General features: G+C 38.5%; 2 protein-coding genes across 8 annotated transcripts in view; one reads left to right on the top strand and one right to left on the bottom strand.

Annotated features, from left to right (window-relative positions):
- Positions 1–1,353, top strand: part of SDCCAG8 (SHH signaling and ciliogenesis regulator SDCCAG8) — a 109,361-nt gene extending 108,008 nt beyond the window's left edge. For all 4 annotated transcript variants that reach the window (XM_051616210.1, XM_051616211.1, XM_051616215.1 and 1 more), the window contains one exon: positions 1,014–1,353. The gene's annotated coding sequence lies outside the window, so the exon portion shown is untranslated. The remainder of the gene's footprint in view (positions 1–1,013) is intronic.
- Positions 1,354–4,022: 2,669 nt separating this feature from the next.
- The window catches only part of AKT3 (AKT serine/threonine kinase 3), a 149,629-nt gene continuing 128,610 nt past the window's right edge, over positions 4,023–25,041 (bottom strand). For all 4 annotated transcript variants that reach the window (XM_051616220.1, XM_051616218.1, XM_051616219.1 and 1 more), the window contains 4 exons: positions 21,157–21,371; positions 18,487–18,574; positions 10,324–10,426; positions 4,023–7,698 (listed from right to left, as the gene is read on the bottom strand). In XM_051616220.1, coding sequence (XP_051472180.1) covers positions 7,613–7,698; positions 10,324–10,426; positions 18,487–18,574; positions 21,157–21,371 — 492 coding nt within the window. In that variant the 3' untranslated portion in view covers positions 4,023–7,612. The remainder of the gene's footprint in view (positions 7,699–10,323; positions 10,427–18,486; positions 18,575–21,156; positions 21,372–25,041) is intronic.

Raw genomic sequence — 25,041 nt, 5'->3', positions numbered from 1 at the left:
GCCAAGTGTTTGGGGTTTGATTTTTGCCTTTTTAATCTCTGTCTGTACTCTAATGCTGGGGGTTACTGCAGCATGGCGTAGGTTCCCCGGCTGTCACTAAGCAGTCACTGACACAGAATTCAAGCCCCAAGGCTCTCTGTGGCTGCAGTTCTGTTTTTCCTTGCACTGGTTGCAGATACAACTGTAGCAGTTGGTGTTGGTGCATGGATTTGGGGGAAAGAACGTACCATATTATTGTTTTTAATTAATTTGTTAATGAATTGCAGCTTCATAAATTGTCCTCTTTTAACTCAGTCCTAATTCCCTTACTGATTTAAAAGGACATGAAAAAGCAAAACCCTTTAGTCCTCTAGTGCAAAACCAGCCAAAGCAGAAAGTTTATTTTTATTTCTGAGGTCATTAACATCTCTTAAATTCGTATTTTTGAATGCCAATGGCTTAACCCCAGGTAGCTTCCCCAGCTCCAATAGAGTTTGATGTTGCGCTCTTAATTCAATTCTGAAGTGCTACTGAGGAAGCACAAACAAGAGCTATGCAAGAGCTTGGAAACTGCCAATTAGCCTTCTCACCAGAGGTTTCCTACCAGCAACCAGGCAGCAGTGCCCTGTTCTGCTGCAGCTGCCCACCCTGTACAGCTCACAGTAAACACTGGCACAAAGCTGCCGCCTCCTTCCTGGAAAAGAGAAGGGGCAGGATCTTAGACGTGCCCCAAAACAAGAGCTCAATTATTTACTGCTAAACATGAGCCACATCTAAAGTGCATGGAGATCCTGTTTTTCAGAAATCAAATGTCTCTTGTTTTTGCTACCTTTAAGGCTTCTGATCTGAGAAAGAGGCGAGGACAGCAGGCCCGCAGGAAGTGCGGGCTGTGAAACAGCGCTTGTTTACCTGGCATTGCCACAGGCTGAACCATTTCTGTATTTCTCTTCTAAGAACTGGCTCACAGGCTGAAGTGACACAAATAAACACAAGCAAGGCAACAGACTGACACACCCGTCTCTTTTATCTTTCAGGTCTGCTTGGCTGAAACTTGGGCCTGTCTAAGACTCACCGAAGACACCTCTGCAGAAAACAGGCACACTCACTGCCTGATTTCAGCTGATTTCAATTTGTTTTTAACTACAGAATCATAAATATTTTGAAGCATCCCCAGCCTACCAAGCTTCCTAGGAGGACAGCCAAGACTTCTTAAAAGACTAGGCTTGCAAGCCAGTGTTAACTGCTGTTACGTAGTGTGGCCTTAATAATTTGTACCATTTTAAATAAAATGGTTTTTTATCTATTTTTATAACTGATCATAGATGATGTCTTATTTACAGACTGAAATACCAATAAACTTGGATTCTTCTTTTCCTGGTTCTGTCCTTTTGAATTCAAGTGAAAGTGTGTGCAGGAGAAAGAAGGAGAAAGGGACTGTCCTGCACAAGCAGGATTCATTAGATTCATTACTGGAATCTAACTGGGGACTGTATTTTTACAAGGTATTTGACTTTTTATAAAAGAATGAGAGTCACAACAACTTCTTATCCATCAGAAAAGTATAAGAATGACTGAGAAATATTCCATATAATGTGGAAGCATTTCCATGGGGCATGTGTCCCTTCAAAATGGACACTGGATGAAGCCCTTAAGGCAAAGGTACCCCTTGTTAGTGAAGGTTAAGCTGTAAGTGTCTGGCTAGACTTTTCTACCAGCAAATCTTTAGCAGCCTCAAGGATCATCAGCTGACCTTGACTGCAAATTATTGAACTGAAAACTTTTGGAGGGTGCCTTTTTTTTTTTTTTCCTGGTTAATTGCACACTTGTGTTTTTAAAAGTTATTTTCCAAATACCAGGCTGATTCAGAAAGAATCTGAATCCTTTGCTGAACTGGTGTAGGATAAATCAAATGCATAAGAAAAAAAGAACACCCCCACCCCCCCCCCATTGGTAAAGCTACCTCAGCCAGCACGAAAGCATAAAACATAAAAAGGAGTAACAACACATGCAGTAAGTTAATTAACTATTTGCTGTGGGACACAATCTCTCTTTCCCTTGTGTTTTAAGAATTATTAGTGGTACAGCCCTGACATCAAAGTGGTTTTTCTCCCTATTTCAATTTCCTGCCATATTAAACTGCCAAACACATCTGAGCTCCTCCCAGAACTGCTTCAACAATACGACAATAAACATACTTAAAATGGCCTCAGGTCTTCAGGGACTAGAAAGCCTGCTGAAGAAGAATCCTCTCTAGGCAAATTCTGGGTTCTCCACAGTAATCAGGTTGACAATTTTTAAGTGTCACTACTTTATAGATGGTTACATAGGTAAGAATACACATTTATAAATGTAGGAATATGCAAACTTTTTTAAAAATAGATTTGTTTTTTATTATTCCACAGCATAAATCTGTTTTAAATAGGAGACACACAGAAAGAAACTTGGGCACATCTTACCAACATTTAGGCTTCACTGAGATCCTGGAGCTGCCCTGCCCTGGTCTGAGGCACAGCTGGACCCCTCAACCTTTCTGGACCCACCTGACCTACCAGATGGCTTCTGGTGCCTGTGAGCAGAGCACTGCCACTTGTGTGCACTTGTGCATGTTTGATATCCACAAAGCATCCTGGGCTGCAAGTACATGCAGCTGAATGGAGGTTTTCATACTCATCCCAGGTGTAGGTTCAATTCATTATGTTGCTGAGAGTCTGGAAGGACTCAGTTTATCTGCAGCAAGTATTCTGTAGCAATTAATCAACACCAGCTCTACCCATCTTATGTTCCTCACCACCACCATACCCACCTTCTACTTAAGACACAAAATGCTTAGTTTTACAAAGTTTAGAAATGTCAGACCAAGTGATTGTACCCAGGAAAGCCCACATCCACAGCCAAGAGTGTCATCCTCTCATGCAGGATGAGGCCTGACCAGGCAGTCCTGCCACAGCTGCATCCTGGTCACTGATCTCCTGTTATTAGTGATCTAGTGGCTGGCTGGCTGTCTCTCTCATGCTCCTCCCTACTACAAGGTGGGAGAGAAAAAAGGCAAAACAGAAGGAAAAACAAGGAAGACAAACAAACAAACAAAAACCTGAGACCTCGATGAAGCTCCTCAATTCCAGGGAAGGATTCATGTCAGAGAACTAAGCTAAAACCTAGATGACCTCCTGCCTTAGGGACCCTCAGCCCTCCCAACCAGCTGGTTCAAATGGGCCTGGAGCAGCCTGCAGGCTTCAGAGTCCCACCCTGAGATACCCCGCCCATCCCACCTTCCCATGTTTTCTCTCCTTACTCTGGCACATGTCTAGCTATGGGATGTGAGGCTATGACTTTAATTAGATGTCAAATAATTTGGATGGTGGGTGTTCTGACAGGAACACAGTCCTGTGTAAGCGCCACTTGGGAAGCGTAAACCAAATTCACTTCTTCTACAAGTGACACAGGCCTCGCAGAGCTAACCTGACCCAGCTGTGTGGAAATAGCCTTGGTCCAAAGCACAGATACATCTTGCTTAGTCATAAAAACTTACTTTCTTTTTTTTTCTTTTTTTTTTTTTTTTGACAATACTGCAGCTCAAGAATGTACAAGCTGAAACTGATCACCCAGTAGTTGAAATACGCCACAGCGAGTTAAGTTACCGCTAGGACTGCACAGCAAAATAAAACTTGTAACTAAACATGCACAGATCATTGTATATACAGTGATAAAAAAATAACGATGTACATTTTCTTGTAAGAAGAAATTAAGTAAATTCTTTGTGCATTTCAGGATTGAAACATCTAACCTATATAAAATTACTTTAAAATAGGAAGTAAATATTTAACCCAAAACTTGAGAAATCTTTTGTAATCTGCAGTATAGCCTTCTCATTTCCGTTTTTCATTCTCTGACACAGAACAAATTAGGAATTTTATCCTCTAAGATATTTAATAGTAATGTGCAGATATAAAAAAATACGTCCTTTGTGGCAAGCTTGAACATATATATATATATATATATATTTACAAACCTCCAGAACAAATTAGCATTAAAAAACACGGAAGTAGCAGATTGACATAGTGCTTTATTTAAGCTGTCTGTACGAAGGAAAATAATGTGCATCCCTATCATATACGTGTAAAAATACTAAGGATGTACAGTGTACAAAAACAGTTTCTTGTAGTTATTTCACATCCTTGTGGGTCATATACTTAAGGAAATAAACAGTTTAAGTATGACCAACAGTAATACGGTTTTCTTGGGTTCATAGTCATGTCTGCTTAATATCCTTAACCATATGACTAGATCTTGCATGGATCTAATGAAAGAACTAGCAAGGTCAAGAAATGTCACAAACTCTAAAGCTACAGGGAGGTAATTCAATTACCAATTTAGAGGTTTTTATTTAAATAAATACTTTACATTTCATGCTTGCCTGTAATGCACTACCAGGAGCAAGATAAGGAAATTCTACTGTAGACAGTACAAACAGTAGCAGCAAAGTGTGTACATTGAGGTGTAATATATAGACCCTGCAGTTAGTAAGGAAAGACCTTACTTTTGTACTCTAGGAGAAGCACACGGCCCCTGCAAGAACAGTCAGCTTTAAGAAGCTGCAAGTAAAGATGGAAAAAAAAAACAACGTAAAACAACACTGGAATAAATGTTCTTTAAGCAACAGGAATGTACTGGAAGATGGATTAGTGTGAAAAGCAAAGCTGTGCGCAAAACTGCCAAAATCCAAACAGAAATGATCTATTTCCTCCGAGATGGCTGCAGTACAAGAGGGCATACTGTATGTCATGGAGGTCAGTACAAGCTGGAGTCAAAGTCTGAAATGTACTGTGCTCAAAAGGCTCGCCAAGGTACCCAGCCACCACCCCCTGTCCCAATCCAACCATGACTGTGAACAGCAGAAGAGCAGCTTTGAAGGCTTCTCTCAGCACCGCCTGCCCATTTGTCTTTCAGCCGTTTCTAACACTGGTAAGAGAGGGAATCCCCCAACCCCAGGCAGCACCAAGTGGCTGCTGACTCTCTCTGTAGCATAAACCTGATGAACGAAGCTTTGGAAGGCAGACAACACAATGCAAAGTGAAGTCTTCGAAGGGTTTTCAAATAATCCACTGACAAATAGTTACTGCAAACCGCTTCCTAACTAGCCACGTGCCGGTGAGCTAACCAGAGGGCTGCTCTGCGCACGAGGAACGGCCGGCCAGAGGCACGGCAACAGCTGCTCCTGAGCTGGAGGTGCCCTGTGTCAAGAAACTTATTGCTATCACAAGCTGAAAACATACAGGGAAAAAACACAGGCATATAACACCGATTTTGAATCACCAGAGTTTTAGTCTGTAAGTACGAGACCTTTGCAGAGAACTCATTAATGCCCGTATATTAAGTATGCGGTTATTTCAGTCACTCGCTCACTCTGTCAGTGCAGACACGTCTCTGCAACCGGCGCAGAAGAGACCTGCAACGAACGCCTTTGCTGTGCTCCTCTCTCTCTGTAGAGGGATCATCTACACATGCTTAGTGTTACAAGGTGACTGAATGAGATCCTATGCAGTTAAAATACACACCATGATGTATTCTGACTGATTATCTGTCCGTTACTAAAGATAAAACACAAAACACGAAAAATTGTCTAAATTAGTCTGTGTCTTTAGCTGCCTTGCTAAAATGCCCATCTACCCCTTGATGGTCCCAGCACAGGCACTGCCAGCAGTGGGCTTCATGCTCGGGCACCCAACTCTCCACATCAAGAGGCCAAGGCATCTGCATAGGAACACCTTTCCTTTCAGACTCACCCACTCATTCACACAACGCAACCAGCAATACTCCGCAATGTCACAGTCTTCGTGGGAGCTAACAAGACAGGAACGCAGAGATACTTCCAATGATAATCCCATGGAGTCGGGGTTTTCCGGCACTGCTAGCAAGGGCACGCACACGCTGTCACTGCACTGCGTAACGTCCCGACTCCTAGCACCAAAGGGTTTATTATTAAGATTATCATTGCTGAAGATCAAAGCTAAAGTTTATGCACATGCGCTGTTAGACACAGATCTTCGGAAAAGGAAAGACGTTTTCCTATCAGGGGAGCATTTCTCGTGATGTTTTAAAGTCAATCAGGTACCATGGTTATATGTAACATGCTGGGTTTTGGGACTCTTTTGGTTGAAGGGAAAACCTTCCTGGACAACAGCTGATCCCCAAAATTTACTACTTTGATTATTAAAATAAAGTGCTTTTCTTGTAATCACTGTGGTCTCATTGTTCAAATGCAATTCCTTCATATAGAACAGAAATCTTCTACTGTGCTGTCAGGCTCTTCTATTACATTTATCCTCAATGGAACACATGTTGTAGCTTGTCTGTTGTGTTTTTTTTAACCCTTTGACATCTGAAGTTGGAATTCCTCCCCTTCATTGCCAAACAATTAAAAGACAGTATTTCCTTCACAAAAATCTGACTCTAAGCAGTATGTACAATTTCAGAGCCTTGTTTCCACATGGGAGAAAAGTGCATTATTCCCTTCAGCTTGTACAGTCCTTCCATATATTACAAAATTAACTGCTATAAGCCTGTTCTATCTAAGATGTAGCAGCATTTGCAAACATGACACATACAATCCTTATCTCTAAAAATAAATACTACTGCAGTATAACCAAAAGACAAAAAAAAAAGACCAAAAAAAAAATTCAGAGTTAAACACCTGGAGAAAAAGCTAATTCACAAACTCAAAATAAAAACAAGTAAGGCAAACACCTGTTTACCCTGGTGCACACATTTTGGTGAAAAGCAATACCATTATGCCTGTCTACATTCTTCAGCCATCAGAGGTGATGTATATCATGAAAAAAAAGAAAAGCATGAGAAAGATGTTATCTGGTGCAAATTATAAGACCCCTTAAATAACTTCAACTGCTGCTTTTATGCCTTCATTTCTTGCATGTATAATGTTCGATTCTCCATGATTGCACGTGAACCTGGAAGTTCTAAGTGGTAGGCTGGATGAGCCCAGCCCTTCTGCTTCTTCTGTAGTATCCAACAGTAATTAAAAAATTTTATATATATATATATATTTATATATATCAACAGTTTAAGTCCTTCTCTCAAAATTTCCCAAACAAATTCCTGCCAGATGTTAATGACAGAGATCTGCTTCAAGTAATGATATGCCTAACAAAAACCTTGCATACGTACATCACCACCCCTGTTTCTTTGTTCTAACCAGCACAGATGCAAGAAAATGTTATAGACTAGTCTTTTTAGATCAACTACAATTTGGATTCATCTTCTGGAAGAAGATAGGCTGGACCAACATGGTTTTTGTTTAGCCTCCACTGTGAGGAAAAATAGATGACTAAGTCAAGTCATCTACCTTCAAAGAAACTGTTAGAAACTTCTTGACGTTGCTGTTGTACTGAGACTGGGGGCAGAAGCAACAGCTGGAGAGCACAGTAGAGACAAATCTCCTATTTCATGCAAAACCAAAATGGATTTTAGGTAGGTTTGGGGAAAAAACTCGTTCAATTTGGAATGGTCTCCAAAAGTGCCCCTGCTATCTTAAATAGTATCTAGTACTGGTGGTGATGTTCAGGAATCATTTTCAGTGATAAGCCTAAGATGACAGTGAAGCAGCAGAAGAAAAAAGTTATTCTCGTCCACTTGCAGAGTAGGAAAACTGGGGGAAATGCGGCCGCCTCTCATTGTCCATGCAGTCCATACCGTCCTCGTCATCTGCATTAAGGGAGAAGTTCAAATGTCACTGCATTAGCAACAGAGTGGCATTACTCTCCTGACAGGCAGTACATCTTTCAGGGCTCAATGCTGAAGTTAAAGGCTCAAGTCAAGTAAGACTTTATTCACATAAACTTATGCTCACACAGCAGAATGATGCTCACTGAAAGGATATCCTCTCAGTAAGCTCCTCTTTATTTCAGGGTGGGTTGGTTTGTTTGTTTGTTTGATTATGACCATCACCTGAGAACTTCAGTCATTACTACCTATTCTAGGCTAATCAAGACATGCTAGCACATCCAGCTTCTGGTAGCGCAGAAGCAGATTGCTGGTCAAAGAAGCCAGTTTTCATTGTCTCATGAGCTGAGTTCAGGAAATTATAATCTTATTGTAGATACATTTAAATATTCTTCCATTTCTAAGGGATTTAAAAGGAAAAAAAGCTACAAAATGAACAATTCATGCAGGTTCTATGTGTTTCAATTCTTACATATTATTTTTTAGTAAGCTATTTATTTTTACTGGGATCAGAGGAAACAGGGACTAAGCCAAATTCATAAATATTTTTATTTACATAATTCCTGCAGTGCCAATGGAAACCAGGCACCAGATGTTGCCTAACTCTGAGAATTTGATCTACATTCTCAAATGGATTTTTAACAGTGCTTATCCTTACAGACTCCTACCAAAACTGGTATTCTAATGATGTATTTATATGCAACCTTTCAGAATTACGTATCTTTTGTATCTTCATATATTCTACATACAAAAACAAGATTTAATGCAGGTTTGAGCAATTGCTATGGATTATGCTGCTTGACTTCCAACAGAGCCTCTCGGTTCTGTAACTTCAAACACAATCTCCCTTTTACACTGTCAGTTTTAATTAGGTTAATGCACAGAGCTTGTTTGTTTTGCTATCAGTTTGATTACTGTAGATACAAGATATAGTTTCTATATTCCCTTGGCATTATTTGTAAAGCACTGATATCTAAATAACTGGCCTACGTGTTATGAAAATTATTCCTGTAACAATAAAATACCTTTAGTTTAGCAGTAACTTTGTGATACAGTTACGAACTCCCCACACATTTTAACCACCTTTTGCATAACCACATCAGGCAGAAGGCTCAACAAAAATGGCAGCAGTTTTCTAGACCGCCTTCGCACAAGAGAAAATTCACTGAAGCATTGCTGGCAATGCTCCTTACCTCAGCCTCAGGTGAGGCAGCCCTGCCAGCTCTCTGGGAGGGCTCCCTGTGTCAGCCACATCACAGCTGATCCCTGCACTCCTGCTGGTCATCACCCCCATTCTATTATTCTTATGATTGGGGTGGGGTGGCAGCCCGTGCAAAGTTTCCTGCTGCAGCAGCCAGACTATTACCAGAGGCCAAGAAAGGTACTTGAGGTAGGGAGATCGTTTCCCTGCATTGGTACTCATCACCTGCTCTGAATTCAATAAATTTAACGCTGAAGTCTTGGTAGCATACATGTATTTTGTGTTGCTTCAACCTTCAATGGATAAATAGCCATTCACATTGCATAGGAGGAGTTTCAAGAGATCGGGACTTTATGATATTGAATCAACAGACCCCAAGTTAACACAAATTTTAGCAAAATCTGTTCAAATTACAAATGTGAACAAATACTTATTATTCCAGATCTATATATACTAATAGAAAACTGCAGCTAAACCTGGAAATCCATAAACACAAAAAAGGAGCTAGATCTATGAAAGGGTAATCAGCCTTTCCTCTAGCCTTGTCTACCTTTGGGATCCTCCTTCCCCATCCCCCAATTTAAAAAAAATAAATAATCTCACTCAGAAAGGAAATTCATTCAGGAACTCAGCAGCAAGATTTTAATTGTTCTGGCTTGGGAAGTGACTCTGTTAAACTCTAGACTGGCCAATCAGATCATGATTTGTGTGAGTGTAGCAGAAGATGACAAAAATACAAACTGTGGTGAAATTACGTTCACTCCAGCAAATAAACTCTGTGCAAAGCCCAGTACAGCAGTTACATCTATATTAATAACTTCTTTTAAGAGTTCTGTTGAAGCACAGGACTTGATAAATTTCATTTTTAATAAATTGATATCTACACAAGAGACATTCACCTGTCTCTGGCAGCTCTTTTTAATTTATTTTTCTTTTTTCTTTTAGTCTTCAAAGGATTTTAAAATATTACTAACTGACTACACCTAGAAAAACCCACCAGGGCCACTAGGACTGTCCACATGCTTAAAGCACGGTCCACATTCCAAGTCAGTTCCCTGACTGCCAACCAGCAAACATTTGAAGCTGGTGTTTCCTCTTATTAAAAAAGAAAATGAAACAAACCAAAACAATCCCCCTCCCCCTTAAAACAAAACAAAAAAACCCCACACCAAAAAGGCCCCCAAAACCCAACACAGAATGCTCTAATATTCTATGCTTTGTAATTATTCCTTTTTTAGAAGCACATTGCCATTGAGAGTTACTCTTACACATTTCCATACGAACATTTTTATTAGTAACTGTGAGAACAGTTTTTCCATTCTAACAGAAAAAAAACCCACCTTACATAGTGCTTTATTATAAACTGCTGATTTTTAAATTGTTCTTACGCATAATTTATGACTTACATTTTTCAGGTGGCGTTATTGTAATAGTCTGAGCTGTAAATTCTTCATCAAAATACCTCGTGTCTGTCTCAGATGTCACTTGAGGTTTAAAAGGAGGTACAAGCTGAAAGGGACAAAGAAACAAAATGAAATTACTATACCTGAAACCAGCCAAATTACTACCAGGAAAACAACTGTTTTGTTCTTTTCCCCTATAGCCCAGATCAGATGAGTAGGTCTGTGAAGTTCCAGCTGAGTCTCTAACTTCAAGTAAAAGACAGAAGCCATTAAAGTCAATCCCAAAAGTACTAGTTCAGAATCTAGCTAATAGCACAACACAGCTAAATTCCAAGTATCACTCTCACATGACTTGGAGATAAATTGAGCTGCATAAAGATAATTACCTAGAAACTCTTCAGGCCATTCTAATTACCTGCATAGATGTCAGGCAGCAGGCACCTCTAGGTACTTCACCCCAAGTGGGTGGCATAAAAGCTAAGGCAACAAGGGCCACACAGAGCGTAGTAAGCATGATGACTGTGGGGTTTTTTCTCTCCCACCCTCCCCCCCACTCCAGTCTTAAGGCCTACATCTGAACTTACCTTCAGAAAAATTATGTGCATGTGACAATAAAATTTGTATTTTTAAAAATGCCAGTTCATGTCTTTGTACGTTGCTGGATCTAATCCTGCCTGCCGCTTTTGCAGCACCATGTGGTAGTTCCCAGCAGAAAAATCACCTGTATTTGCTCACAAGCTCATAAGAAGGACTTCTTTCCCCCTCTTTTGAACCTGCCTTGCTATCATAGAATCATAGAAAGCAGGTTGGAAGGGACCTCGAGGATCATCTAGTCCGAAAATCTGCCGTCTCCTCCAGAACAAACACCTGCAGGCCAAAGATTTTAGCTGGAAAGCACATTCAGTATGGAATATCACACTGCATGGTGCCAGTCCAAAACAATACAGCAGTTTGTATATATGATATTGCAAATGGGGGAGGGTGGTTTTGGTTTGTACCTTGGACCCATTTGGTGTTATCTCCTCATATGCAATTTAAAATACACAGCCTGAAGATAGTGTACCAATTTCCCTTTCCATGTAAGTGGTTACATTAAGGCTCACTGATACCACCAGAGCCTGCATGTGGTTCTCACTAGTTTCCTGTTATCTCTCAGCTCCAGAACACCAAAACCAAACAATTATTTGTCAATTTACCTCACAGGAAACAAAGTGGAACTGCTGTTAAACTCACTCCTCTCAGCAAGTTCAATGCACTAGATACAATTTACATTATGTACATTGCAGAAAATTTTCTTGTTGATGGTAATTTTTAATAGTACTAAGAGTCTTCATTATTTTACCATGTTTGATGCACAAGACTGTTTTTTTCTACAGCTTGAAGAGATCTGCATGAATTGGTGAATGCTAGAAGCAGCTCTAGACCTCAGTGCTAACCAAAGGAGACTACACAATCCACAAATAGAGCCATCCAAACCCCAAAAAAGCTACCGTGACCTATGAGGACCAGACTATGTAAGTATGTAGAAAGAAGGCTTTCAACAAGTTGCTTTTCACAGTAGATCTCTATCCAGAAAATTACTAATATTAATTCCTAATAGTTTACAGCTTGGGATGAAGCATAGAAGATGCTGTGAAGTAAACCAGAGACATTTCATCAAAGTAGTTAATGAAAAACAAAAGGAAGGGCAGGGTGAGATCATAATATGTAGCAATGTATGGATCTGCAATTGGAGAGTTAAAAGATAATGTATTAGCTAACAAATTTCTTCCTCAGAAACTTATTGGCTAATTACTGGTTTACTCCAGGGTTTTTTGTTTGTTTGTTTGTTTAGGTTTTTTGTCCACTGAAATAAAGAGGCCTCATTACCCTAACGACCAGACATACAGATTTTCCATGTTCATGCATGTACACACACGTGTGTACAAACAAATACATAAAAGTCCAAACTCGGTGTGAGTTCACTGACTAAGAGTTGATGCTCATGACAAAAATCCAATTTCACACCCATCTGTCAAGCTGATTCTGCCCCAGCAATTTCCAAGGCTCGATGTTAGAAATGACAGCAGAAACAGTATCAAATTCTTTCTGTCTTTATTACTTCCAGAGAATGGCATTTCCATTTGGCATCCATCGAGAGCAGTGTGTGAGAAACACCACTGTTTTTCCACAGTTCAAGACCTGGGAAATTTGCCACCCATCTCTCAGTTAAAGGAAAGGGGCAAGGTACAGTACCTGCCTGTTACAAATCTGCCTGAGACAGACAGACTCTATCCTACAATTTGAGCTTTCTCACGCTTACTGAACAACTACACAAATACTTCAGTAAGAGAGAATATATGTAATGTTATTTGCTCCAAGATAATCTGACAGGAATTATTTGTTTGGTGTTGTACAGGAAGTGGCTGAAGGTGCTTCGAAGTAACTGTGATGGACTCGTTCTGCCAAATGAAAAATCAGATGCTTAAGAACCATCAGTCTGATCTTCCTTCTTTTAATTTTAAGGGAAATTTCTTTCCAATGAACAACGAATTAAAACTACCACAAGAATCTCATCCACCAACAAATAGCAGCTGAATAGTACTCTGAGATAAAGTGTGAAAAGAAGAGCAGCTATACACCACTTCCACTGAATTATTCATTTAAATATATAGTAGGTAACTTGATTATAATCTCAGAACTCCCACACACAAATTATTTACGTATCATATAAATACTAAAGAGTGATCACTGTTGTTCAATTCAGGTTATATCAGTACAACATTCCATTACAATGTAGGAGATGAATTCTGCATTTCTCACAGCTTATGTGTTTTGAAAATTTATTATAAAAATAACTACAGAACAGGTATTTCGATAATGTCTTGTATGGCATCATATGTCATATTTAAAAAATTTCCACCTACTTTATCATTCAGGTCTGACAAATGCCAAAAATTGTGTCAAATGATAAAGTTCTTTTTCACTATGAGGGTTAATTAAGTATTGGTAAGTAAGTGTTTGTGATTTGATGTTCAGAAATCAAACTTTCATCTACTGTAAACTTTACTGGAGAATAAAAATTGCAAAGTGGTTATTTTCAAGAATCAAACAGAAGAGACAGATCAGCCAAATAAGAATTGTGGAAAAAATAAATTCTACTGTGAGAAGAGAATGGGGTCACATGACTAAAATACGCCTTTTTGTGTCATCACAAGCATGCTCAGCGGGAAATGCTGAAAAGATGTCACAATTAACAGACTCCTTAACTCCAAAAAAACTTGCTTGTATTAACAAACTAGCTAGTTTACTAAATGTCGTTCCAAGTAAACAGCATATTTTCACATAAATTGAAATTCAGAAACTTACAAAACACCACAATAAAACACCTCAAAAGAACACTAGCAAAGCTTGTCTCAAGATTTTATATTTTTCTGATGCATATCTGTTAATGCATAGTCCTTCATTTATACATCTTTTAAGCTCCTGTCAAAGCAAATGCTTGATGACCCTAAAAACCATGCAGAGATACTAACAACACAAAAACCTTAGTTCAGTCTTTCAACATTAGATCCTCAACAACAATATTTTAATTAAAAATATGTATGCCCTTTCAACTACTGATTTTCCTTTCCTAACAATATTTTTTGGTCCTTTTTCTGACATTAGCTCAGTTACCAAAGGAAACAGGCGCTGATGAGATTACGGACTCTGTCAGTCTGTATGTCCTACCCTAACAAACCCCGAATGGCTGAGCAAGCGCACCATGATGGAGAAAAGAACAGGCATATACATACTGCTCACAGAATTTCTCCATATAGGTAGTGAAAAGAAGAAAGACATCCCTGTCCATCCCTCCCAAACTAAATTTCCACTGAAGAAAAGACAGTACTTGAGTTGAGTTTCAAGCCAGTCTGTCAGCATTCACGTAGGGACTCGTTAATCCCCAGAGCTGGACCGGCAGCAGTCAGCCTGCTGCCCAGCCAGCAGTCGCAGCATGGCCAGGAGCTGGAAATGCTCCGTGGACCCTGGCAGGACACTGTGTGTGGTGGTCCTAGGGAGAGGGAGGAAGGAGAGCTGGGACTTCAGTGGTGGAAGGACACACAACACAAATCATCAGGAAGGCTGGCTTCAGCAAGGAGTTTTGCCCATGGACAAACTCTGTTTTCCAAGCAATACAATGCTGATACAACAGACAGAGAAAACACAACCCCCAGGACTACGACAACAAGTTTAGTATCAAACACTCTTATTTTTATTTTCCTCCCTCTAAATTCAAGCAGCTAGGGGAATGGTTGGTAATCAGCCACTAGGTCTGCCCATATACTTTAAAGTATAACTGGAAACACAATGAAAAGATCAGACCGCTTAGCAGTTTTCTGATCTTTTTACTACTTTGCATGGCAGCCACACAAAAGCAAGTACCAAGGGTCATTCCTACAGGCTTTGTTGCACTGCACATAATGATATAAAAATAGTATGACTCAAATAGCAACAGTCTAAAACCAGATGTTGATATTTTCCCATTTCCCTCCTGTCCTTTCCATTAAAGTCTGATATACAAAAGTACTTAAATGTGCATTTAAGTTTATAGTTATATCGCAGATTTTGCCAGGCCTGAACCCAGGGCTTCAATCCTAGGATTTAATCATCTGCCTTTGTTGTGTCTTAAGTAAAGCCAAAGCAGTCACAGCTGAAGGACAAGGAACAGCTTCTTGCGGTGGTCAGACTCCATGCTGAAAGTTTCTGCCTCCACACTGAGACAGGTGTCCTAGCAAGTGCTGCACCTGCAGCAAAGTCAGACACCCAAGCTTTAACCATTACTGACACTTGACCCTAACCAATACATTTGTTAGCACTCCCTAATTTGCTTCAGGAACAACTGGAGTTATTGCCAGAAATCAGGAGACACATGTATCTCAGCCCAGATTCCCATTCAGTTTCTTCTTCTTTCATCTGTTAGATGCAGGAGGAAACCCAGGCTTTGCTAAAAGGTCTGCATCTCCTTTGACATGAGGCTACTTGCATGCTTCAAGCTGCGAGCATGAAGACATACCCAAATTCCTACCCTTAAATTAATTCCCGTGTGGTTTTTGTTTGGGAAAAGACCCTAGACAGAACATCCAACAACCTAAGAATATTTCTGCAACCCAAACAGAAATGTGGTAAAGCAATTCTTAAACAAGGAACAGAAATTTCAAAAAGCTTCCTGATTCTAGCTAAAAATAAAACAAATATTTTATTTAGAAGTATATGGGCCTTTGAAGTCTTCAGAGTTTGCCAAAGTATTCAATTTCTCATACTCAGGCACAGAGATAAAAACTCATCAGGGCTGAGATGATCACAGGAAGAACCTGGCACTGGCTGCTCTCTTTCATATGCCCTCATGGTTTTTCTGCCAAAAACGAACACATCCAATCGCAAATGCTAACTACTATACATTTTTCATTTAAAGTCAACGACCTTTTCTGCTCCAGTGTTGTCATACAACGTTTTATTATCACTGTGTAGTATCTAATTAGTTTAATTAGTTCACAGTGTCAAAGAGCTAATAATTCCGTTTGACCATTTGGATCCATTTGACCTGACAGAGCTACTGTTGTTGCATCAAATACTCTTTAAGTTCACAGAGACAGAATTCTATCTCTAAACACACCAGTGAAGTGATAACCAAGTAACTACAGAGGTGTACTTTATCTCTAGTAAAAATGATAAAATTAGTGGCACAAGAGCACAGCGTTCACATGTACAAAACTGTCTCCCAGCAACTACATGGAATACATTATTCTTTTTTTGTTTCCATTACTCCAAATGTGAACTTCACTTCTTTCACTGCTAACAGAAACATGCTCCTGACAAGCAGCCAGAAAATTACAGTTTCATGGTGCATAAACCTCAGGTAAGAATACTGTGAAGTATTTTTACTATGCAAATAATTATATCAACTATCAATTTCATCAAGTGACCCTGCCACTGAAGACCATACTGCTAATAAACAGCAACAGAAGGAAACATAGAATAAATCTATTTGAAAATCAAATTTGTTTGATGCACATTCCTCCTGAATTATTTTAGAATATCTAGACCTCAAAAATATTCATATAAGCATTCTAATAAACATACACAGTGGAAGTTCATTAACCTTATTACTATGTTTGAAGTTTGTATTTCAGAGCACAGCCTTACTCTGCATACTTTAGAACTGATAAGACTGTGTACAGAAGGAACAACTGGATATTTTAACCAACCAGACAAATAGCTTTGTAATAGGAATACAACTAATGTTTAATTAAACAGAAAAACATACAGTCAAAAGTCTTTTTCATGAGTTACTTTTTCTTAAAGAACACACTGTGTGCCAATACCAGAAAAACGCATTTCCAATAATCATTGAAGTTAGCTGTTCCACTGAGGAAATTCAACTGACTTGGAAATTTTGTCTCTCAAAACTACAGTGGGCAGAGTAAACAATGAATTACTACAAATTCCTCAATTTAAAATACTCCAATAAGCTTTACCCACCTCCATAAGCATAAAAGAAAAATACTTGTGTTTATATATTTATACATTTATATCTTCATAAAATTTTATATATATCTTTTTTTTTTATATATACCTACAAAATATCTCCTTTTATTTTAATAGCTCAGAATAACATCTGGACTGAAAGACACATGCCATCTTGATTTGGAGAGACTCAAAGAATATGCTTAAAAAGGGAGAGTATCTGTATTTTCATAATTAAATATTATGTTGAACACAGTATAGAACTCAGAGCTCTATTTCTAAAGTAAAATAGTCAAGAAATCATTTTCAGCAGAGTAAGAGTAATGTAACAGCTTTTTCTTTCTCAACCACTCCCAACACAGTGCAATCCAACCAATTTTAGTGGGGTTTTTTAAACTCTAGGAAGGTCCTCAAGTTGTATTTTCAGATTTTCTCCTCAAAGGGCTTCACTACAATGTCCTTACACAACCAACCAGTGGTTAGGCTGATAAAGTAACCTGATTCATGTACTTGCTCTGATTATTTATTTTAGAGTTTCTTGAAAACTCATTATACTGCCAGGGAAAAATCACACTTGTATCAATAACTTCCAGAGTACTATATTTTGTACCACCACATACAAGCTCTTATTCCAATTCCAGTATTTGTCAGAGAAATACCACACAATCTAAACCTGAAAAGAGCTCTGTGTTTGCTATGAATGACTGAAAACCACATTTTTAAAAAATTCCAGTTCAACAACCATTAAAAAACAGTTTGTATCATTGACATCATAGCATAAACATATTCTGCTCATTCGCATGTCTTTCATTTTCCTTTTACTTGAAGAAAGCAAAAAGGAAGAAAAATCTCTTAAAATTATGCAGCTCAACTGGCAGATTAACAGTGTAAAACAGTTGACGGAAAAAAAGATTATCAAAATAGAAGGAGTTTATAGCAACAAGTAAATTCTTACACAAGTACTGAGATAAAATCAGCTTCTGTATATGAAACAACTTAAGTCACATTGAGTTTCACTACTGAGTAGGATAAGTTTATTTTCTAAAATCATCCCCAAAGTGTTGATCCATTAAAGGAACAGGACTGGGTTTAGAGAAAACTGTTCCAGTTGAATTTCCAATACCCACCTTCTCCACAAGCTGTTTTGGCTCAGTGTTTTAATGCTATTTTAATTTTCTTAGATATCTCTTTTTTTAAAAGTTTGAAAAATATTTCTACTTAAACACAAACAATCAGAAAATAGATTTTTGCTATAACACCCTTCCAATCCCTTAATTTTCCTATTTCCATAAAACAACTTTTCAATAATAGGCACAAATAAGAAGACAATTCAGGATAAACTTCCACTGTATTTTCTTATTGTATCTTGAGTCCTAGATGTAGTTTTCTCTTGAAGACCCAGGAAGAAAAAAGGAAAGAAAAAGATTTGGACATTTACATAATAAAAGAAAAATATTTGTTGAGTTTAGGTTGGTTTGCAACTTTTATTTTTTGTCCACTGACAAATTATTATGAAAAAAAAAATATTAATAAGTACACCTAGTTCAGAACAATTAATCATTTATAGTAACAAAAAGTTGCAAACAAAAACAGACTAACTTCAGACAGCAGCAGTCCCATGCCTATCAGTTGAAACCACCTTGCAGAAGCCAGATTATTCAATGTCATATAAAGACATACCTTTTTATCATATACATCTTGCCAGTTTACTCCAGCGAAGAAACTATGACGCATGATTTCTTTTGCATCATCTGGGCCTCCACCAAGCCTAAAGAGAGGGAAAAAAATAATTTTAAACAAGAGTTACTCTTAAAGGGAGATCAAGTTATTGTAATAGGTGGAAAAGTCACCATTTCTTTTTTAGTATCTGGGAACCATTCTCACCCATTTAATAAGTAATTCTCACCTTGTTTAATATGAATTCAGGAGATCTTAAGAGAAAATGGGATAGTAGAAGTATCGATGCCATGGTCTGTTCTATTCGACTAATCTATTCTACAGGGTTAATTACCAGACATTATGAGCTTTTAAAATAATTCATTAATTTTAAAAACATGCTTAAGTTTAGTTTTCTTGAAAGACCAACTGGCATTCCAGCACTATTAAAATCCCAAACCAAGCTGACAATGCTGACACAACATTTTGCCAAGGAGGTGCTAGGCACTGAATCAGTAATGACTCACACATCATTTTTATACAGTGTTCACTGTTGTTGCATCTGGGTGCTGTAACAATTAACCAATTACCATAAAATAGTCCCAATTTGAGTCAATTAGTATAAATTAATAAATTGTAGGCCTGCTGAGGAGGTTATTTAAAGGCCATTGTAAATAACCACACTGTTCACTGTGGGCCATAGCTTGCCAAAGCTCTGGATAATCAGCTTAGGAAGTGAATTCCACCTACTTTGGGTGAACTTGCCCAAGGTGATTTGAGCTTGTGGACATCTATAGTGTCATTCCCACTGATGATTGTGAGCTGAGTCAGCTCACTAATCAAGATGAAAACAAACCCCACAATGAAAAACCAGAAAGAACTGGCTGGTTTTTGTTGCATTAGAAAGTCAAATTTGACTCAGCAAGGTTAGTGAGCCCCCTTGAGCTGCTGCTAGTGATGGAGAAAGAACCACACATCCAGCAAAGGGAACCACTGCCCCTTTCAACAGCATGTGGACTTCCAGGCCTATTCTACTGATCTAACAGAAAAAAAGTTACAACAGAAAAAAGCTAATCTTAACTGAGCAAGCAGCCCATACGTGTAAAATACTGACAAGAAGAGTGACAAAAGTAGTTAGCGTTTCATTAAAAGGAGCTACTAAAGAAATAAAGACAAAATTTAAAAGCAACCTTTTAAGTAAGATAAATTCCTCTCTAAAGCTTTTATTGCAAGGACCAATAATTCCCACAACCAAGAAAAAAAATCTGTATTGGTATTACCTTGCTGTCAAATTACAAAAGAATTCTGGTCTACTGCCTCAGTCTTGCAGTCACTGAGTATAAAGTTTTCTCATTTCAAAACTGTATTCCTCTTTGTTTCTTAACTACTCAGTGTAAAATACTCTACCTCTCTGCTAAGCATCCCAGTTAGCCTGCAGTCTCTAAATTTCTCTCAGTATCTTCCCATCCAGCTGCTCAGAGAACAGCTGAGTTGCAATTAACCTCTGTGCTCCTACCCTCTTTAGCATTAGCTAGCATCAGAACTAGAATACGAATAAACTTGTAAATATAAGTCTGTAATAAACACTCCTGACTGCAAAGATTAATTAGAAGGAAGCATCTTCTCAATTCTAAAGGTCAATGTGTTTGATGGGTTAGACTGTTTAGAGGTTAATATGCATTAGGAGTTGCCACAGGAATAAGTTTTTACTTTACTCTCCATGCATTTGTTTGGTTGGTCACTGTTTGCTTTTACCGCATACAGTAAATTCAAACAGGCATTGCTGGGCAGAAGAAGAAAAGCTAATGGCTTGTGCTGCCCTGGCTGCCGCACTTGGCTGCATGCAAGCAAATGCCTCAGAGAGATATAGCAACCAGTCCTGCCCTGCCTGCCTGTGAGCAATGCCCCCTACTGAAAACTTCTTGAGAACAAAGTGAGAATGAAGGAGGACTAGAGAAGACAGACAGACGAACCAATGACTGTAGCATTAAAACATGTTAACAGACTAGCAAGAATAGCAGAGACTGGCGAAAGAGTGGACCTACAGATAAATCTCACTGATTTACAAAGACAGAGATTTGTTGTAGAACAAGAGGGGACTGGACAGTGCTAGTCCAGTGCAAGGGCCACTGGAAAATGCCTCTCCTAGGCAACAATCTCAGAGGGAAAAGCCCACCACAAAAGGGCACAGGCAGCAGCTGAGTGGTAATTGCTTTCAAACCACTGTATTGAAATTTCACTCAGAAAATGTATTTTTAACAAGTTTATAGTTCACATGGTCTAATATTCAAGTGCCCAAATAAAATTTATCTGTGGCTATCTACACATACCTTCTGGCACAATCACTTCCAAGAATAAGTGGTGTAGTCCCCATGAGACACTACAGTCAACTCAGGGTTAAGTTGTTCCACACACAATCTAAACCTGAAAACATCCTTGTGTTTGCTGCAAATGGTTAAAAGCAGTGTTCTCTTCCACATGCTTTCCCCCCTCTAAGCTAAGTTAAACTCACTTAGCTTACCAGTGCTGTATGGAAAAAAGTGGAAATCTGAGACAGCATGGATGCATATGGCCCTTTCCTCTGACTGACAGGTCCTTCAGCCAGAAAGACCCAGCACGATTGTCCTATTTTTATATTACACAGTATAATTTGGCATCTTTATTATGCTTGTATACCCTAGTAATTTCACTTACCTCTTATTTGGATCCTTTATCAGTAGGCCTGATAGTAATGATTTCGCATCTGCAGACAGAGTTCGAGGAAATTTTATGTCCTCCATTAATATCAGTTCAAACAGTTTCTCATGATCTTGGTTGTAGAATGGTAATCTTCCACACATCATTTCATACATGACAACTCCTAATCCCCACCAGTCCACTGCACGACCATAGTCATTATCTTCTAACACCTAAGACAGAAACCAAAACCAGATGTAAGACATGCACTACTTCAGACATGATAATTTCATTCTATTTGATGCATCTCTACATTAATGTGTTTCCAAGACTTTTTTTTCACAGAGTGCTAAAAGGTGTCCCAGAACCTGGCTCAATATGTGCAAGTGCAGTACTGACCCACACACCTGAGCTCACTGAAATTCCTGGCATATTGGGGACTGTACTGCTGAAAGCAAAATATAAAATTGAGAATGACCTGCTCAAAATGGTCATGACTGTATTTTCCCCTTTTCTATGTCCTTTACCATCCTATGTTTAGCGTGCAGTGTTTTAGGAAGAGACACTTCATCTATGGGTACTACTGCCTCAATTAGCATTCTTCTGGGAGAAGAAGTGAAGCATGTCCTTGCTCAGTTACACTCTCTCCTTGTCCCACCTGTAAGATTGCAGCCTCAATTTAGAAACACCTTAATCTTACTTTGCTTTATGAACTTTGTTTATATTAAAAGTCCTCATTGTGTTTCTCCTGACAGTAGTCCAAACAGCTAATGCAAAGAAATATAACAATGTTTATATGATATTATGTTTACTAGGTTACTATGTTTATATTGTATGATCACAAAAGTATGGTAACATTTATATAATTTGTTAATATAATGCCTTCAATGTTGTGTGCCTAAAAATAATCTACTCCACAACCCTTCTCCCAGCAGCCTCAGAAGATTGGACTAAGGAATCTAAGCAGTGTGTCTTGACCTTAATACACCTTCATATTAAACTGCAGAATGGAGACAATATAACAGCAGCATACACCCGTAATGAAGCCATAAGCAATAAGGAAACCAAAAGCTACTGAATATATACATATGTCATTCCAGTTTCTGAGTTCCTAAAATATCATATCCTTTCACTCCAAAACACACAGAAGAGTTAGAAGTTAATAAATGGTAATACAGACGGCACTACAACTGTATGTGCCAAACTGCCCATATTTGCTTGTAGAAAGAGCTATTAAAGCAGCAAAAAACCTTAAAACAAGAAATTAGGCTTAAATAGTAAACAGAAAGATTAAAAAAAATGTAACTAATACAGTTGGACTATATTTCTAAAGAATTAATTCTTCATAAATAATTTGTATGTATCATTAAAAGGCAGATTCTGAAAGACAGCATATATGAATGATTTAAAAAAACAAAACAAATAAAAAATCCAAACCCCTAACTAATCCACAGAAAACAGAATACTTTTTACAACACACCTGCAGTCACCACCACCAAGACTCAAACTGCAAGTGGGCACATGGGAACAGTCATTTAGATATACAGAAGTGAAAATGTAGTGATGTGTAGTAAAGCCTTCAGGCTGTAGTGAATAAGGCAACCTCTAACAGGTCAGAAATAACCTGCTTCCTGAGTGTTGTGTTCCAATAATCTTTTCTGAAGCAAGGGCAGCCACAGTCCTCACCCATCTGGGGACACTGTGTAGCCGTGACCACATCACAGGACACATGCACTACCCCAACCAGTCCTAACGAGGGGTGCCAAGCTCATTTATCTGCCTCTCCTTTTTCTCCACCAGTAAATCCAACCCTGCTCTGAAGTACCTTGTGTGTGCTATTAGCAGAAACAAAATGTGATCTGATCCAGTACGGCAATTTTGAGAATCCCACAGTAATTAATGCATTCCTAGTTTTCACTGTCCTTAAGGCTCAGTAGTAGAAACATGATGAAAAGAAGCATAATACAAATCCCTCTTGTGTATATAAGATTAAAAAATCATAAATATTAACACATTAACACATACTATTTACAACTGTGCCAAAACACACAGACTCGTTACATCATTGATATTTCCAAATAGAGGGTGAAATTCTGGAAAGTGTAAAATACAACAAATTATCTGAAAAAGTACATATGACAAAACTAGCTAAAATAACTCCTGCATTTTAAAATTAATTACATGTTTTATGAGTTTGAGCATATTGCAAGCTATTTGCTGAAAAACTGTATCGGAAATCCGTGACGCTTGTCTTTAAACCACTGTTTCTTCTGCCACAGAGTAAAAACATTATATATTTTTCTATTAGATCTATTAGCAATGTTACCATTTCCCCTCTTTGTACAGTAAGCTACTCTTTTCTTTTGAAGCTAGTAAAATACATAAAATCCTGAGGTGGTGGTAGATTCTTTTTACAACTAATTTGAGGTGTGGTTTGCATGTGATTTACAAAAGAAGGCAACAGGAGGATAAAATGTATCATTCTCTGAACAAGGCAAATCACATGGCCAATAGCTAAAGCGAACTGTATCTGGAGCTCTACCTAATTTATGCAGGACTTTACCTAATAATAATAAAAAGTATGAGCAACCTTTTACTGCATTCCCACAACAGCAACAAAACAGTGGTAGAAAGAAAGAGCCAAATGTGATTTTTAACCTCCTTTTACATAAAATCATAAAAAAGCATAAAAGCTGAATTAACTGCCTCCCGAACCCACATATCACCAGCCGGGTTCTCATCCCCAGCTGGCAAAACTGGCAACTCTTTATTTTTGTTTAAATACCTGGTTTACAGCCAGCCAGACAAGCAAGAGCATCAAAAGGGTTTTGTTTAGACAAAAGCAAAACAGCCTGAAAATACTGTAAATAAAGCAAAATGCCTCTCAACTTATTTTAATATAAATGTAATAAAACTGTGCATAATTCATTCACAGTAAATATACAAAATTATTTTCTTTAAATAATTTCTGCTCCTCACTGTGTAAAGAAAATCCAGGTTTTGTAGACTGTGACAAACCAATGGAAGTGCTGGAGTCCAGCAGCTCCTATGACCAAATCCATTCAATTAGGGAAGCATGAGAACATGTCTATACGCACTGCCCCAGCATTACAAAATCCTTTCCAAACAATTCCTGCATTGGAGGGATTTGTTTTTGATTACACTGAACATAGGTCAAGAAAGCTTCTACTCAGTGATAAAATGAACATGACACACAGCTGCAGACTTTGTACCTATGTATAACTCAATCTTTTGCCTACCACGAGGTAGAACCTCCTTTTAGAAATGCATCCCTTTGGCTGTGAGGACTGGTATTCCTGTCCCTCCAGTATTTGTGGAGTATCCTTGTATATGAGGGGTACCAGCCTAAGCACCAGGTCAGGCACAGACACAGTGAAAAGTCTGATCTCCTGGACTTTGTACACTGCCCTTAAAAGCTGTCTCCATCATCTTCAGACAATTCTTATCCCCCTCTATAAAGACCCACAAATCTGCCTTTAAGTGAATACACTGTCCTAACAACCTAGTCCCTTCAAGGTCACAGCAGGCCCACTGAAACCACTGTAAAGGGCACAGGTTCAACCACTCTGCCATCTGTTTTGAAGTAATATATTAACATTTTTTAGGGTCTCAGACAGAAGGATCACATGAAAGTCATAAGCTACAGCAAGAGCAGCTACACTGAATACAAACTCCAGTCAGGTGCATTTTCATGAAGTAAAGATGGAGTTATGTGCTTTCTTCCATAAAATTTGTTAGAATACTCAGATCATCCAGATATATGACTTCCCTTCCTTCATCTGCTTCACACATGTGAGGTAACAAAATCCCAAGCCACCTTGTCAAGATCTAGGTGAGATTTTAGGAGATGAGAGGTCCAGCACTATGTGACTTCAGTGTGTG

Source organism: Apus apus, chromosome 3, assembly GCF_020740795.1.
Source record: "Apus apus isolate bApuApu2 chromosome 3, bApuApu2.pri.cur, whole genome shotgun sequence".
NCBI lineage: Eukaryota > Metazoa > Chordata > Aves > Apodiformes > Apodidae > Apus > Apus apus.
The sequence above is the reverse complement of the archived record's forward strand: the minus strand, read 5'-3'. Positions and strand labels throughout refer to the sequence as shown.